The sequence below is a fragment of the Bufo gargarizans genome, chromosome 10 (genome assembly GCF_014858855.1).
Source record: "Bufo gargarizans isolate SCDJY-AF-19 chromosome 10, ASM1485885v1, whole genome shotgun sequence".
Taxonomy (NCBI): Eukaryota; Metazoa; Chordata; class Amphibia; order Anura; family Bufonidae; genus Bufo; species Bufo gargarizans.
This window is the reverse complement of record NC_058089.1, coordinates 30944393-30960635: the sequence shown is the minus strand read 5'-3', so window position 1 is coordinate 30960635 and position 16243 is coordinate 30944393. Positions and strand designations below refer to the sequence as shown.

Below are 16243 nucleotides of genomic sequence, written 5' to 3'. Positions count from 1 at the left end.
ACTATACTATAATTTCATCTTATGATTCATCCACAGAGATGTCGCTATGACTCATGTAACTGTAAGGACAGTGAGCACTGTATGTGTGCAGCTCTCTCCTCCTACGTCAGAGCCTGTGCCGCGAAAGGGATCATTCTCTGGGGATGGAAGAAAGGGATCTGTGGTAAGAACAGCTTAATCGGCTAATGATATAGAAACGCTAGAGGAGAGCGGATCCAAAATGAGGCCCCTTTCTTATATTGGCTCACAATAGCACTGCCTTTGTGCCTTTTTATTCTACCCTTGTTTGGGTATGTGTCAATGAATGTATAGGGCGGGAGCATTTTAAAAGTTGACACCCACGAGGAAGTATAATGACACCATGGTGAAATGGGGCCTTCCCTTTCTACATTCTCTATAGGAGCATAATGACCTTAAAAACTGATTATTTTAGAGATTTGTTTAACAGTAGTATTTACTCATACAGTGTCCTGCAGTAGAGGAAATTATAAATTATTTCATGCAATTTTTGTTAATCCTTTATATTTCTATTATAAATTGACTTAAGACTTTAGTATAAGCCAGAATTAAAGTAAAGTGGACCTGCCATCTCTCCTGACATACTGTATGTATTTTAATAAAAAAACTTGTATTCCTCAATTCTGGAGCATCTTTCTCTTGAGCTCTGCATTGTGTTATTCCTTTTTATGTCTCCTACAAATTTATGAATAAACTGACAAGCAAGTGGTACCAGTTGGGTGTGGTCCCTACTCAGTCTGGCACTGTTAGTACTAATTGGACAATGTCAACCTATGTAAGGACACCCTTCCAAACTGGTAACACCCAATTGTTAATATCCATGAGGAACGGCAGAAGAATGGCACAGCGTAGAGTTATGAGAAAAGCTGTTTCGGCATTGTTAATCTATGACAATTATTTACTAAAACAGAAATGTCAGACTCTCTTTAAGTTGATTTCTTGGGAAAATTCAAAGTCAAAAATTCAAAAACATTAAAATCTTGTTTCATGTTTTGTTCTCTACAGACAAGGACATTCATTCTTGTCCATCTACCCAAGTTTATCTGTACAACTTGACTACATGCCAACCAACCTGCCAATCCCTGGCAGAGGGCGAGAAGTCTTGTCACACTGTCTTTACACCAGTAGATGGCTGTGGGTGTCCAGACGGACAGTATTTGAATGAAAAGGACCATTGTGTAGATGTAGCTAAATGTTCCTGCTATTACCAAGGCACATATGTTCAGCCATTAGATGTTATCTACAAGCACGATGAGCGCTGGTAAGTGATTTCTTGCTCAACACAGTAAAGCTCCGTACACATGACCTTTTTTTGTGGATAGAACACTGATCCACTGATCAATTCATTTCTATGAGGCTATGCACGCATGTAATTTTTGTGGATCCATGTGGCCACTCTTCAAATTATAGAATATGTCCTAATGTGGTCCATATTGTGGACAAGAATAGTCCTTTTTATTGATGGGAGTGAGGAAAATGTGTACATACACATGGAAAGTATCCATATCTTGCAAATCTTTTTTTTTTGTGGATCAAAATATGGTTATGGCCATGTACATGAAGCCTTAGGCTGGGTGTACATATATCAGGTGTTTCTGACAGGGCTTCATGCCAGTGCCGGACATGATTGATGTACGGTATATGCATGAGCACCAGTCCTGTAGCCATAGCCCAAAAACTGCACGCTATGTTTTTTGGTCTGGCACTATAAAGCATCCGATCGATGTCAAAACTGCGATACAGATTAGAAACTATCTCATAGACAACCATGGGATCTATTCTGGCATCAGTTTTCCTCTGGCTATTCTGTGGTTCTCAGAGAGAAACTGCAATAGATTAATTACAAGTAATGTATAAGCATGACTCCATATATATTTTAGGTCAATGTATTTGCACAACATGACATAACATGAAGTTATTAACAACATATTCTACAATTCTTTTTTAAACCAGCTCCTGCCATCATGGAAAACTTCTCTGCACCACACCAGTCAATGAAAGTAGGAAAATATTGCATTGTTCTCTTTTTTATCTATATTATAATGTTAATGCAACTAATAACAAATTGAGATTATTGTGAGCCTTTAAAGAGAACCTGGTTTGTTTCTACTCTCATACAAATAATGTTAGTAATACATTATAGATATACTTCATATATAGTATAATACAGACTCGTCCAATGTCTCTTCACAGCTTGTCCTGCTGGAAAAGTCTACTTTGACTGTAACAAGGCCTACTCAGGGGTTTCACGATCTACAGTACATAGAAGCTGCAAGACTCTGGGAGTTGAATACGTATGTTGAGTCTCTCTCTATTATTACTATTATTATATTTTATAGTAAAGCAGAGACTGTACAATTACTTTTTTCTAATATAGTTCCAGACAGAGTGTATCTCAGGATGTGTTTGCCCCAATGGACTTCTAGATGATGGAGCTGGAGGCTGCGTCCCTGAAGACAGGTGTCCTTGTGTCCATAATGAAGACATTTATCCCCATGGATCCAAAGTGAAAGTTGACTGCAATACATGGTAACATAGCGTTTTAATGAACAAACTAATATAACTTTAAATATAAATTTATAAGCGATCCGAAGGGTTTCATTATAGAAAAACTGGACAGTTTGGAAATTCTTAGCATTTGCATACCGCTCTCTCTCTTGAATTCATTCGTTTGAATAGTTTCATCTCTTATTTTACTTTAGTATGTGATTTAATATTTCCTAACTGTTCCTATGAACAATGTTATCCATGAACTACATATACTGATGACTTTCGGGGGATTCAGAGTTGAAATAGAAATCTGTCCCAGTGCTTTGCTTGTGGAGTTTCAAAAAAACTTTATTTTTTTGAACATGATACAAAAATATTAAGCGAGAAAAGAAGAACTGGCGTAGGAAGGGAAGAAGACGATCTGGAAAAGATTAGTTGGAGCAATGATAGGTTGATGATCATCTGTTGTGAGGCGACCATTTAAATCACTTGTAACAAGGTCATTTGTTGTCGAGTGGTGAACAAGTAGGCCAGCCTTTCAGAGTAGTAGCCTAAGAGGTATTGGTAAGAACCCCACCAGTGTGGTAAACAGACATTTAGAAGATAAAATATCAATCATATCTGCCACTATTACACTTTTACTTGCAGTAAAGACCCAACTTTCTTCCCTTGGGCCTTAAAAGGGGTACTCCTGACTGGATATTTATGACATATCCACAACATATGCCATAGAAGTCCAGTAGCTGCAAATCCCACCTCTGGGACTTTCTCCTATCTTGAAAATGGTGCCCTGATTTGCAACTAACATGAATGGAGAGGTGGGTGTATATACTTGGATCTCTCCATTCCTTTCTATGGGTATCTGAAGATAGTGCCTCTTCTGCCACCTAAGGCTCCACTTCCCAGACTACGCAATGTACACTGTGCATTGGTAGTCTAAAACACTGTTCTTGGATAGGTCAGCACTGCTTACGTGGTCAGCACTGGTCAATCTGAAAGCAGCAGGAACTGTGCATCTGGTAATCTGAGAAGCGTGGTGGTCATCTTAGGTGGTAGAGGTGGGACAGGTGAATTGGCAGATCCATGGTTCAACAGGTGAAAATGAGGGCACCAGGTTGCTGTACTCTCTGTTCCCCATCTAATGTGATTTTTTTTTATTTGGAGCAAGAGGATCTCTTTAAGCAAATAGCTTTCTCATGAAGACAACCCTACAAGGGCATAACGGACATTATAGAGTGTGGTGTCCTGATGGGATCCTACCTCTATGAGCTGAAAGAGAGAGTGCCTTGTAAGAGCAGCTGCCACAGTGGTGGACTTGACCTGTCCATGGCATGAATGGTTACTCAGTTTCAAGAGAAATGTCTGGAGAGAAGTGGCCCCTGGAAATAACAACTAATTGCAGGGAAGTGGAAAATCCAGATCTATGAGGATCGGCTAAACGCTTCACCTTATTCTTAAAACTGAGACTGTGGTTAATGGATTATTAATGGAATTATACCTAATATAGCAAAAAAAAAATCTGAAAATCTAATTGGATTTTTTCACTGTTCTAGCTCATGTCAGAGAGGAAGATGGACGTGTACTAATGCTATCTGCTATGGAACATGTATAATCTATGGAAATGGTCATTATATCACATTTGACGACAAATTTTATGACTTCGATGGAAACTGTGAATTTGTTGCTGCCCAGGTAAGCAAAGCAATTCACATGTAACTATACATAGCAACTATCTGCTGCTATCTATACTTTTTCTACTATTTGCTCATTTCTCTTTACTATTTGTTCACATATTATTTTGCACTTAGCAAATATGACATTTTGAGATTCCTCATTCACTGATCTTTTCTTATGCCTTAACATGATATAAGGTGTTTGTGATACTTCAAAATTCCAACCATAATCCTAGAATGGAGAGCCTTGCTAGCTGAAGGTGGGGTTGTATTTAGTATAGATATTTAAAATAGGTGAGAGGGTACTTTCACACTAGCATTATTCTTTTCCGATATTGAGTTCTGTCACAGGAGCTCAATACTGGAAAAAAACTGATCAGTTTAATCCTAATGAATTCTGAATGGAAAGCAATCCATTCAGTATGCATCAGGATGCATCAGTTCAGTGACTCTTACGGTATTTGGCCGGAGAAAATATCGTATTTTCTCAGTCTAAAATTCCAGAACACTTGCCGGAAAGCTGGCTCTGACATTAATTTCCATTGAAATGTTTTAGTGCCAGATCCGGCATTAAAATTGCCGCATTGACGCAGACCTTTAAAAATGCAAAAAAAAAAAAGCAAAAATACCGGATCCGTATTTCCGGATGACAACAGGAGAGACGGATCCGGTGTTTCAATGCATTTTTTAGACGGATCCGCATGCGACGGAACTGCATGTAGTTATGTATGGAAGAATGGAGTAGACTAAAGGTATGCAAGATCTGAACTACTGTTGTCAAAGCATGAAAAGCGTCATCTGTAACTATAAGGGCAAAAAAATGATACGTCAACCATTAATAAAGAAATACAAATAAAAGAAATGTATGTAATTATCACAACACTTTGGGGACAATTAATTGAAACTGGCGTTTTATATATAAATCCCAAAGGAATGTCTGAGATAATCAAAGGTCTTGGGCAAACCCTGCAATAGCCTAAAATAAAAAAACAATTAGTGTTATCCATGTCGCCGGCCTGGCCCTCCTGCCGCAACTTGTTTACAAACTGCAGCGGAGACGTGTCATTATATGGCACATGACCACTGCAGCCAATCACTGTCATCATTGGTCTAACACCAAGGAAGGGGATTGGCTGCAGCAGTAACAGAGGTGGACCGGTGCACCAGAGGATGTCCCAGGTGGCCCTGGCTCTGATGCAATACTGGGCCCCACTGGTCCATGAGAGAAATCCCATTTGGAGCCTCATTGGAGCTAGTCACTTGCTACTGGGGTCTGTTTCTTTGTTTTAAAACCTATTAGACATTATTTATTATTGATGATTGATAGAGCATGGATGGCCAACCTGTGGCTCTCCAGCTACTATTTCCACCATGCTCTGGTGTAGGCTGATATCTATAGGCAGTCTGGGCATGCTAGGAGTTGTAGTTTTGAAACAGCTGTTTGGGTCCCAAAAGTAATTTCTTCTGCTGGGCCAAGGAATCCCAGTCCAACACTGAGCAGTAACATTTCATACAACTGAACATCACATGTGACCACTGCAGCCAATCACTGTCTGCAGTGTTGGACTGCACAAAATTCTGCCGGAGAGAAGGGATGAGTATAAGATAACTTTTTTTATTTTACCATATTGCTGGGTTTGTACAAGATTTTAATGGTCTCAGGCAATAGGCTTCAGCAAATCAACCTTTGGATCATAGATCCAAAGTCAATTTGTTCAAATACCTAGATTTTAATGCTGTTTCTGTATAGCATTAAAATGTATTGGCTCCATGGAGCCAAAGTTCTTCTCGCCCGAAGTTGTGCAAGACTTTGGTGAATTACTACTGTATGAATATCTGCGTCTTTAAAATAGCTGGACGGAAATCACTGACCAAAACTCTGACGTGTGAATGAAGCCTTAAAATCTATATACCACTCTGCTCTCCATATAGGGCATGTAAGTGAATACTGAATTGGCAAAAAAGTTAATGTCAAGTGGTGGGACCCTGCTCTCTCTCTCTCTGTAGTAACTGTGTGTTTTGGGGGATGGGGGTGGCTGGTTACTGAGTTCAAAATATTTGTTTAAGGTAGAAATATTTTGATGTGAAGTGTTTGCCATTACACTGTCATCAATAATGTAACTTATGTCATTGCAGGATTACTGTGGCCCCAACCACTCTGCAGGCAACTTCAGCATCATCATAGAGAACATCCCATGTGGCACCACCGGCGTTACTTGTTCCAAGTCTATAAAAGTCTTCCTAGGAGTATGTATTTTCTATCCAGATTGTTCATGAATGTTACATTATATTATTAAAGAGACTCCTACGGTATATTGATGACCTTTCCACAGGAAGGGTCATCAATATCTGATCAGTTATGGTCTTAAACCTAGCATCCCCACCGATCAGCTGTATTTCACCATTACTACACTTGTATTTTTACTTTATGGCTTTTACAGAACATATCTGCTCAACATTGAAGAACTGTTACTTTGTACTAGTGGTCCTGACCCTTTTTGTAGCTAAGGAGACATGGCGGTGGTAAGCCACAGCTTGTCCAGGTTTAGAAAAACAAGGCCACTTTCTTCCAAAAACAGTTGATCTCTCTCCACAGGTTGTTTGTGGTACGCTATAGCAGCTCAGCTCTATTAACTACACAGAGCATGCTGAAACATGGATATGTGTCTACCAGAAAGCAGCCATGTTTTTGTAATCCTGAGATCATTCATAAGGACAAATGAACCAATCTAGACAGAAAACGTCAGTGTCAGAGCCACATGATAGTGTAATGCCATAAACTGTGTACAAGTAGAAAGTAAAATTTATCCCTTTGGTTATATTCTGACAACTTTCAGAAAACTGTACTGAAGTTAGCAGACAAGCACATAGAGGAAACAACAGGTGAAGGTGTGAAGCGTGTGACATACCTGACCCGGGAAGTGGGGATTTACATGGTCATTGAAGCAAGCAACGGAATTCTTTTGATTTGGGATAGAAAAACAACTATTTTCATTAAGGTGTCACCAGCATACAAGGTAAGTTGATCTTGTTCAATACTCAGTTCTACAGAACACAAGGTTTCAAGAATTTTAAAAAGCAGACATGGAATGCACACAAAGTCATTTCTGTTTTTTTCAAGCAACATTGAAGTGAATGGTTCAGCAAACAGAATAAAAATACGTTCAAGTGCATGAGCCCATAGAGATAGCAGCATGAGGGTCTCTACATGGTAGATGTGTGGAGAAGGGAGAGGATATAAGAAGGGCAGCTCACACAGGATGTAGATGGGGAGGAAAACACACACAAGGCAAATTGCAGGGGGAAGGCAGAAACATCCTGGACACACAGATCCAGTATGCATTATTGGAAGAGACATACCCACATGAGAAAAGTCTGAATCTAGAAGCAGGTTGTAAACTGAATATCAGGGGATTTGAAAATCAAAGATGGAATAAAAACAGAAGAAAATATACCCATACGCTTTCCTGATAACCAAATTTACAGCTTGTGCATATTTTGACTTTGTTCAGTTTTCACTAACTTGCCACCTCATTTTTTTTTGTTCTAGGGAAAACTTTGTGGCTTATGTGGAAATTTTGATGACAACTCACAAAACGACTTTAAAACCAGTCATATGTTACAAGTCAATGATGTGCTGGAGTTTGGAAACAGCTGGAAGTTGGATGCCTCCTGTCCTGAGGCAACCGAAATCATCAATCCCTGTAGCAAAAACCCACATCGCCACTCCTGGTCAGAAAAACAGTGCGGACTTATCAAAAGCCAAGTATTCAAAGTCTGTCATAGCAAGGTAATCAGATTAGACTGGACTGTATGGAAACTCTCAAGTCTGCATCAAGGTTTTCTTCTGCAATAATGCAATGAGTATAGAGCAGGGCTTTTCAAACTGGAAGTCACTCCCCTAACTCATCATGAGGGGCATCATGCATCCTAAGCATCTCAGAGTTAGCATTAAGAAATGTCCATGTTATTTTTAATTGACAAATAGCAATATCCATATTTAAAAAATACCCATAAAATCCTGAAGTTTTCACAATGGTCACTAGGCCTAATAAAAGGGAGCACTTCTTGTTCTGTACAAATCACTTTACTGTAGTTATCTCCTTATCATTACAGGCAAGTTTAGAATGACAAATAGCACCCCTGTGTATAGATAACACAGGATCCTTCATTTACAATAGGTGATTGTCAAAGCTTATCTATTCTTTCCTTGTACAATGACCTCTGCACAGGTCACAGAGCATGCCTAGAAAACTGTCCCATAGAAGTCAACGATGTCAGTTCCTGTCCGTTGTGTCTATGGTCCTTGTGGCTGCCATAAAGCAATTCTTTAAATGTTTTTTTAAATTATGTTAAGAACAGCTCAGGCAAGATGGCAGAACAATTTGGTGACACATTCCCTTTAAGTCCCTTCTTGAGGAAGAAGAGGCAGGAGCATCAAGAAGATAACTAAGTATGGACTTTGTGGCTCGTACTGGGAACACATTGGATGACACTATATTAGGGCACTGTGGCTGACACTGAACATTTTAAATCCCTCTTTTGGTACAAAGGTAGAGTACTTTTGAGTCCCAGGGGAATGTTTTGGCTGGTGAGGCCCTGAAAGAAAAGGTTTGAAAAGCCCTGCATTAGATGAGAGTTTCTGATCACTTTAAATGCTAATGTTTTTATTAGTGCAATTCGAAAACATTTTTGAAAAATTCACAAAAATTGATCTACTTCTTTAAGGTTGATCCAATACCATTTTATGAGGCCTGTGTAAATGATGCCTGCTCATGTGACAGTGGTGGAGACTGTGAATGCTTCTGTACCGCAGTCGCTGCCTATGCTCAAGAGTGTACCAAAGCAGAAGCCTGTGTCTACTGGAGAACACCAGACATATGCCGTGAGTAATTTATTAACAATTACTTTGGGGACAATGTATTGTATATATGTAGTATTGGTGGAAAGTTGATGAGTCCCAGTTTGCCCATAGCAAGTAAGACCTCGTTTTGTTTGGAGCCATAATACAGCACCCATAAAAGTCTATGGTGGACCCATACTGTGCCTCCCATTTCATATGAAAAAACTGTGGCATGTTCCACCCCATACAATACTTAAGATGGTACTGTAGAAGGTTTACCTTCAATAGTCTGGCTTCAGAGGTAGCATTATATATGAGTTAGTTTCTGTATGACATTTTCGATCACCTGCATATAAAGCACACGATTACAATAAATGCATATGGTACATACGTATGTGTTGTCCACTTAAAACAGCATTTGAGATTTGAAGAACTAAAGTATTTACAGGAAACGTTCTTTTCTTCCACTTTAGCCATATTTTGTGACTATTACAATCCTGAGGATGAATGTGAATGGCATTATCACCCATGCGGCAATCACGAAATTCAGACATGTCGTTCCATTAATAACGTCTACACAAATGTCACCATTACTTATCTGGAAGGTAAGCATTGTATCCTACCAATTTTGAGAAATGTTTTAGTAATAAAATATATAGGACCTAAGTAGAGATGGGACAATTGATTCTAAATGAACCAAATTCAACATGAATTTTCCCAAAATTCTGGTCATATCAAAACTGAATTTTTGGCAATTGAATTTGGGTGAATTTCTCAAATTGGCATCAGCCATTTTTCAGCTCAGAAGATAGGTAAGATGAAGAAGGTGGAACATATGACCCAGGCAATATGTGTGTATACATACCAGCAGGCAATTGCCACCAAAAATAAAGTTTTTTTGGGACTATCTTTTTAAACAAAAAGTGCAGATGTTTGTTGCCACCAGCAGCTATGCAATTATCCATAGCTATACACGTTGCTGTAACTTTAAGATTACATATGCAGGTTTGGCGTTCAAAATGAGTTAGATACAGTCCCAGTAGACCCAAGAGAATTATACAAAACTTTTCAGGACAATTGGCGTATTTTCCATTTGGGCCAAATTTATTAAGAACTGAATCAAATCACCGGACCGACTGCAGAATTAATGTAGAATTGAATTTCAAGAAATTCAGTCATCACTGGTCCAAAGTCTATGCAATTTATATTTCTGTGTAAAATAGCAAAGGGGTATTCCAATTTCAGCAAATAAAGCCTGTTCATTATACAATGTAAACTATGCAATTTTCTAATATGCTTCATACATAAGTAGCCCATAATTTCAAAAACATTGCTTCCTCTTGAAGTCAACAGTGAATATTGCCATTCAATGGAATAGCCCTTTAAGGAAATATTTGTAATACGATAATCATTATGTCTACACTAGTTGTATTAGAGATAGATTTGACTTGAAATGACCCTGGATTCAGGAGCTCAAAACTATATGTACCTACAGGGGATGTTTTTCTGGTGTTATTTTATTGGCTCCTTTTTTCAGCTTAGTTCCTTTAGGACAGAGCTGTTATTGGTGACCACTGTTTAGCTACACTACACAGAGGGAGTCTGAGATAGTCTGAGACACACCTCCTTTCTCATTGTAAAACCCAGAGCAGCTGCATTCCCCCAGCATACAGATCCTGCTAGAGTGTCTATGTGCTGTGTGTCTGCAAGAGGGAGGTGGAACCAAAGTTCAGGAGACAGTTAGGAAAGGTTTTGGAGCCTGCAAAGTGACAGGTCATATGCTGTAGTAGAAAGACAGTCTGTAATATTTCCTGGACAACAAAATAGTAGATACAGAGGTACCTACAGACCTAGGCGTGGAAAGCAAGCGTGTCCACTGTATGGCATCCCCATAACAGAGAAGTGGATTGTAATAGGGGACAACATGATATCACTGCAAGTACTGGATTAAAACACAAAGTGCTTCCAAGTCATTAAGTTAAAAGGGCACCCGGTGTAAGGACTGTTGTAGTGTATCCTATAGAAGAATATTTACTGCTTTGCATTGCTATGGATGTCCATGAAAAGTGATTATTGTTTCTAGAGATTGTACACATGATCATACATGGAGTGAGTCTCAGACTACCTCAGTCTAGGCACTGAAGCTAAACTGTAGACACAGATGAAGGCTCTGAAAGCAGCCAAGATCTGAGGAAACTAAACAGCAAGTAATCATCCAATGCAGATACCGACCTACAAAACATTTCTGAGCTCCTGACTTAGGAGTCATTTCAATTGTGATTGTACTGATGTTATTGATGATCATTTCTACGTTTGTATGTTGAACCTCTTTACCATCCATGTTTTTCAGGTTGTTACCCTAGTTGTCCACAGGACCGGCCTATATTTGATGAGTCAAACAGAATATGCGTAACCAAGGAGGACTGTGGCTGTTACATTAACAATACTCACTATGACAAGGATAATCCTGTGCCTACTACTATACCTTGTACTTCTTGGTAAGAATTACTACTGCCTGCAAGTAGGCAGGCTTTTACTCCAAGGTGTTCTTCGGGCTACAGCTATTGATGACCGATCATCTGGATAGGTCATCAATATCAGATCAGTGGTGGTCTGAGAAATGCACACCCACCAATCAGCTGTTCTGGGCTGCTGGGTGGTATACGGTGTATAGAGCTGAAGGAAGACAGCGCCATATACTGTTTCGTGGCAGTGCTGGGGTACTGCAGCTTATTTTCCTTTCAAATAAAAGAGAGCTGAACTGCAGTATGCCAATACCAGAAACCCCTCAGTGTATGGAGCCTTCTGCTTCTGCTGCTACCATGCTGAAAGAGCTGATTGGTAGGGGTGTTGTACCCCCCACTAATCTGCTATCTTGAGGATAAGTCATCAGTGATAGGACAACTATGTAACAATATATTTCTTTTCTGTTTCAGTGTCTGCACCTCTGAATCAAAGGTCGAGTGTTTTTACAATCAATCAGGTAGATTCACTATTATTATTGTAATATTTGCTCTAGCATTTTTTATTTCTATTTCATGAGGGTGCTATTGAATTTTAAGAAATTCAAAGGGAGTTAGAAATTACAGGCATAGTCATACATATACAGCAGACCCTCAAAATAGATCTGCACAACCAGCTCTCTACTTATCAGGTGGATACATAATGAGACTATATATTATATGTACATTTATTTTATTTATTTTACTCACTTTTATAGCGCTGACAAATTCCACAGAACTTTACAGATGTTATCATTGCTTTCTGTCTCCTGTGGAGCTCACAATTTAATGCCTTAGGCCTCATGCACACGACAGTATTTTTTTGCGGTCCGCAAAAAGGGGTTCCGTTGTTCCGTGATCCGTGTCCGTTTTTGTTTCCTTCATGTCTGGTGATCCTCCAAAAATAAAGTTAGACACACGGAAAGTAAAAAAAAAATCTAAGTCAAGTTTGCCATGCAAATGATAGGAAAAAAACGGACGCTGACGCACGGACGCGGATGACAATCTTGTGTGCCTCAGTGTTTTTTCACGGAGCCATTGACTTGAATGGGTCCGCGAACCGCTGTCCGTGAAAAAAATAGGACAGGTCATATTTTTTTCACGGACTGGAAACACAGATCACGGACGCGGATGACAAACGGTGCATTAGCCGAGTTTTCCACTGACTCATTGAAAGTCAATGGGTCCGCAGAAAATCACGAAAAATGGAACAACGGACACGGGACACAACGGTCGTGTGCATGAGGCCTTATTCACACAGATCAGTGATTTTCAGCCACAACCAGACACGGCTCTAAACACAGAACAGATGCAGATCTTTCCCTTAGACCTTATCTCTGTGGAGGCTCCAGTCCTGGTTTTGGCTCACAATCACTGATGAAAATCACTGACCAAACACTGACATGAGAATAAGGCCTCATGCACACTACCGTGCCGTTTTTTGTAGTCCGCAAACCACGGATCCGCAAAAAATTGAAGGCGCCCGTGTTGCCTTCCGCAATTTGCGGAATTGAACGGGCGCCGGCAATATAATGCCTATTCTTGTCCGCAAATCACGGACAAGAAAAGGACATGTTATATTTTTTTTGCGGTGCTGCGGAACGGAGCCACGGATGCGGACAGCACACGGAGTGTTGTCCGCATCTTTGGCGGCTCCATTGAAATGAATGGGTCCGCATCCGAGCCGCCAAAACGGCGGCTCGGATGCGGACCCAAACAATGGCCGTGTGCATGAGGCCTTAGGCATAAGTTTCCTATTAGTATGTCTTTGGAGTGTGGGAGGAAACCCGAGTACCAGGAGGAAACCCACCCAAATACGGGGAGAACATACAAACTCCATGCAGAGGGGGCACGAGCAGAGAGCAGCTTCTTACGTGCGCTTGATCCTCTCAGCTCTGCCAATAGGTGGTATACCACATCAGTGCAGGCAATTAGGGAGCGGGCGAGCTCAGGCCAGGAGCTCACATAAGACATCGCTCTCCTGCTTGTACCTGCTCTGGTAAAGCCTACATAGCCCATGTATGCCAGGCTTTATGGAGCAACGCTGGTACAGGCAGGAGCAACAATGCTTTGGCCTGTACAGCACTCAGTGCGGCCTTAGGCTGAGTTCACATGAGCGTGTCCGGATAAGGTCCAGATGCGTTTCGGCAAACCCGCGCGAGTAGGTACCCAATTGCAGTCAGTTTTGCAATGGGTGCAATGCGTTTTGTACGCGCGTGATAAAAAAACTGACTGTGGTACTCAGACCCGAACTTCTTCACTGAAGTATAGGTTTGGGTTCAGTGTTGTGTAGATGTTATTATTTTCCCTTATAACACGGTTATGTTATAAGGGAAAATATAAGCATTCTTTAACACAGAATGCTTAGTAGGTGGTCAATTGAGCACCTACTAAGCATTCTGTGTTAAAGAATGCTATTATTTTCCCTTATAACCATGTTAAAAGGGAAAATAATACAGTGAATAGACTGTCATCTTAGCAACCATGCGTGAAAATCGCACCGCATCTGCACTTGATTGCGGATGCTTGCGATTTTCACTCAGCCCCATTCACTTCTATGGGGCCTGCGTTGCGTGATAAACGCACAATATAGAGTATGCTGCGATTTTCACGCAACGCATAAGTGATGCGTGAAAATCACCGCTCATGTGCACAGCCCCATAGAAATGAATAGGTCCAGATTCAGTGCGGGTGCAATGCGTTCACCTCCCGCATTGCACCCGCGTGGAAATCTCGCCCGTGTGAACTCAGCCTTAGAGGAATCTGTACTCCAGTAGAGCTGTATATGACTATGGATTTTAAAGTGAAATAGGCACCTGAACTTTAGCTGTCTATTTTGCATGGAAAGTAAAAAAAAAAAAATATATATATATATAGAAATATTAAAAATTATATTATAAAAATTATTTTTAGCACATTTAGAAAAGGATCTAATAAAGTTGAAGGGGCTGTATAAAAACATATGGTAATACATAATGTTGTCAGTTCCCTGTTTTTGCAAAAACCTCAGGGTATTGGTGGGGGGCAGGGCTTTCTAACGAAATAGCCCCCCGAAGGCTATAATGATTGGGTTAAAGGGATTTTCTTGGAGTTTTTTTTACTGATGACCTATCCTCTAAATAGGTCAATATCAGTATCTGATTTCTGGGGATCCTCTGCCGATCAGCTGTGTGAGAAGGCAGTAGTGCTGGTAGTAGTACATCGGTCTTCTCAGCTTTTCCTTGGCCATGTTAGCTCACCTTTATTGGTTACATGGCCTAGGCACAGCTCAGTCCCATTGAAGGGAATGGGGCTGGGCATAATACCAAACACAGCCGCTATACAATGTACAAGAGAAGGCCGTGGCGCTACTGCTAGCAACAATGCTTCCTCAAGCAACTGATTGGTGGGGGTCCTGGGTGTCAGACCCCCACCAATCAGATATTGATGATCTATACAAAGGCTAGGTCATCATTAAAAAACTTCTGGAGAACCCCTTTAAGCTGCAATGTAAATGTGAGGTATTATGACTTATAATTACTTTATTTTGGGGCTACTAATGGCAATTAAGGAAATACTGTTAGATGTGAAAGTACATAACATAAAAGTACAGCCGATATGTTACTTTGCATGAAGTCACCAACTGTCAAAAGACAGAGTGATGTCTTCTTCCATGTGATACTACTCCATTGCAATGTAGTAAAGTGCAATTTCCTGGTACAGTTTTCAGTAACTCACTTTGAACACTTCGGTTGTAGCATGTTTCTGTATGATCAATGGGACAAGATATGAAGAAGGTGAAATCATATCTGCAGAAGAACAGTCTGGAGTTTGCATTGAAAGACGATGTGAAAATGGGAATGTTACAGTAAATGTTACAGTCTGTACTACTACAGCACCTACTACAACATCAATCACTACTGTTACTACTACTCCTACTGTATCCACCACAACAGGTACTACTTCTATTTAGCTGTCTGTTATAACAAAACTGTCACAAAATAACTCCACTGATAAAGGGGTTATCACATGATTAATGTAAAAAATGAAGATCATACACAATATAGTACATGATAGTCTCTTTCTAACAAAGCTAGAACCAGCCCTGCACCTCACATGGATCCAGAGATCTCCCCATTCATTGTTCCAATCGTTCTACTAGATTGATTTGAAGCCCAGGGTCATGTCCTATCTCAGGGGCATAGAGGGTGTGGCCCTTCTATTGTAGCTAGTACCAGTAGAAGGATGGAACTGAGTACGTGCTTCCATCTCACTGAGCAGGGCAGAGAAATTTTAAAAAGCGCGAACAGCAGGTGGCGATATACCGATACATATTATTGAATAACTCAGTGGCTATGATACATTTTTTATTACAAAACAATTCCAAATGTATTCAGATCTAGCGTTGATCACGAATATTCGAATTTTTATCACGAATATAGGTACTTCGAAAATTCACAAATATTTTTAATATAGTTATATATATTCGTAATTTTGAATATTCAAATTTTTTTTTCCTTTTTTTTTTTTTTTATCAGTACACATGATCCCTCCCTGCTTCTAGCTTGTGGGCCAATAAGAAGGCTGCAATATACTTGACTTCAGGAGTAGTAGTGTTTGCGAATTTTGCTCTATATTAGTTTTTCGAATATTCGCTATATTGCTATATATTCTTGTTTTAGAATATTACGAATATTCGAAAAACAAAGTTATAGCAATATAGCGAATATTCGAAAAAA

At 39.9% G+C, this 16243-nt stretch overlaps 1 protein-coding gene across 1 annotated transcript in view; it reads left to right on the top strand.

Annotated features, from left to right (window-relative positions):
- Window positions 1-16243, top strand: part of LOC122920031 (mucin-2-like) — a 113039-nt gene that overhangs the window by 28618 nt on the left and 68178 nt on the right. The window contains 14 exon segments of the mRNA XM_044269241.1: window positions 37-163; window positions 1024-1279; window positions 1972-2018; window positions 2212-2312; window positions 2396-2547; window positions 4062-4200; window positions 6318-6428; window positions 7019-7198; window positions 7732-7971; window positions 8910-9066; window positions 9498-9629; window positions 11375-11522; window positions 11961-12007; window positions 15263-15460. Coding sequence (XP_044125176.1) covers window positions 37-163; window positions 1024-1279; window positions 1972-2018; window positions 2212-2312; window positions 2396-2547; window positions 4062-4200; window positions 6318-6428; window positions 7019-7198; window positions 7732-7971; window positions 8910-9066; window positions 9498-9629; window positions 11375-11522; window positions 11961-12007; window positions 15263-15460 — 2035 coding nt within the window.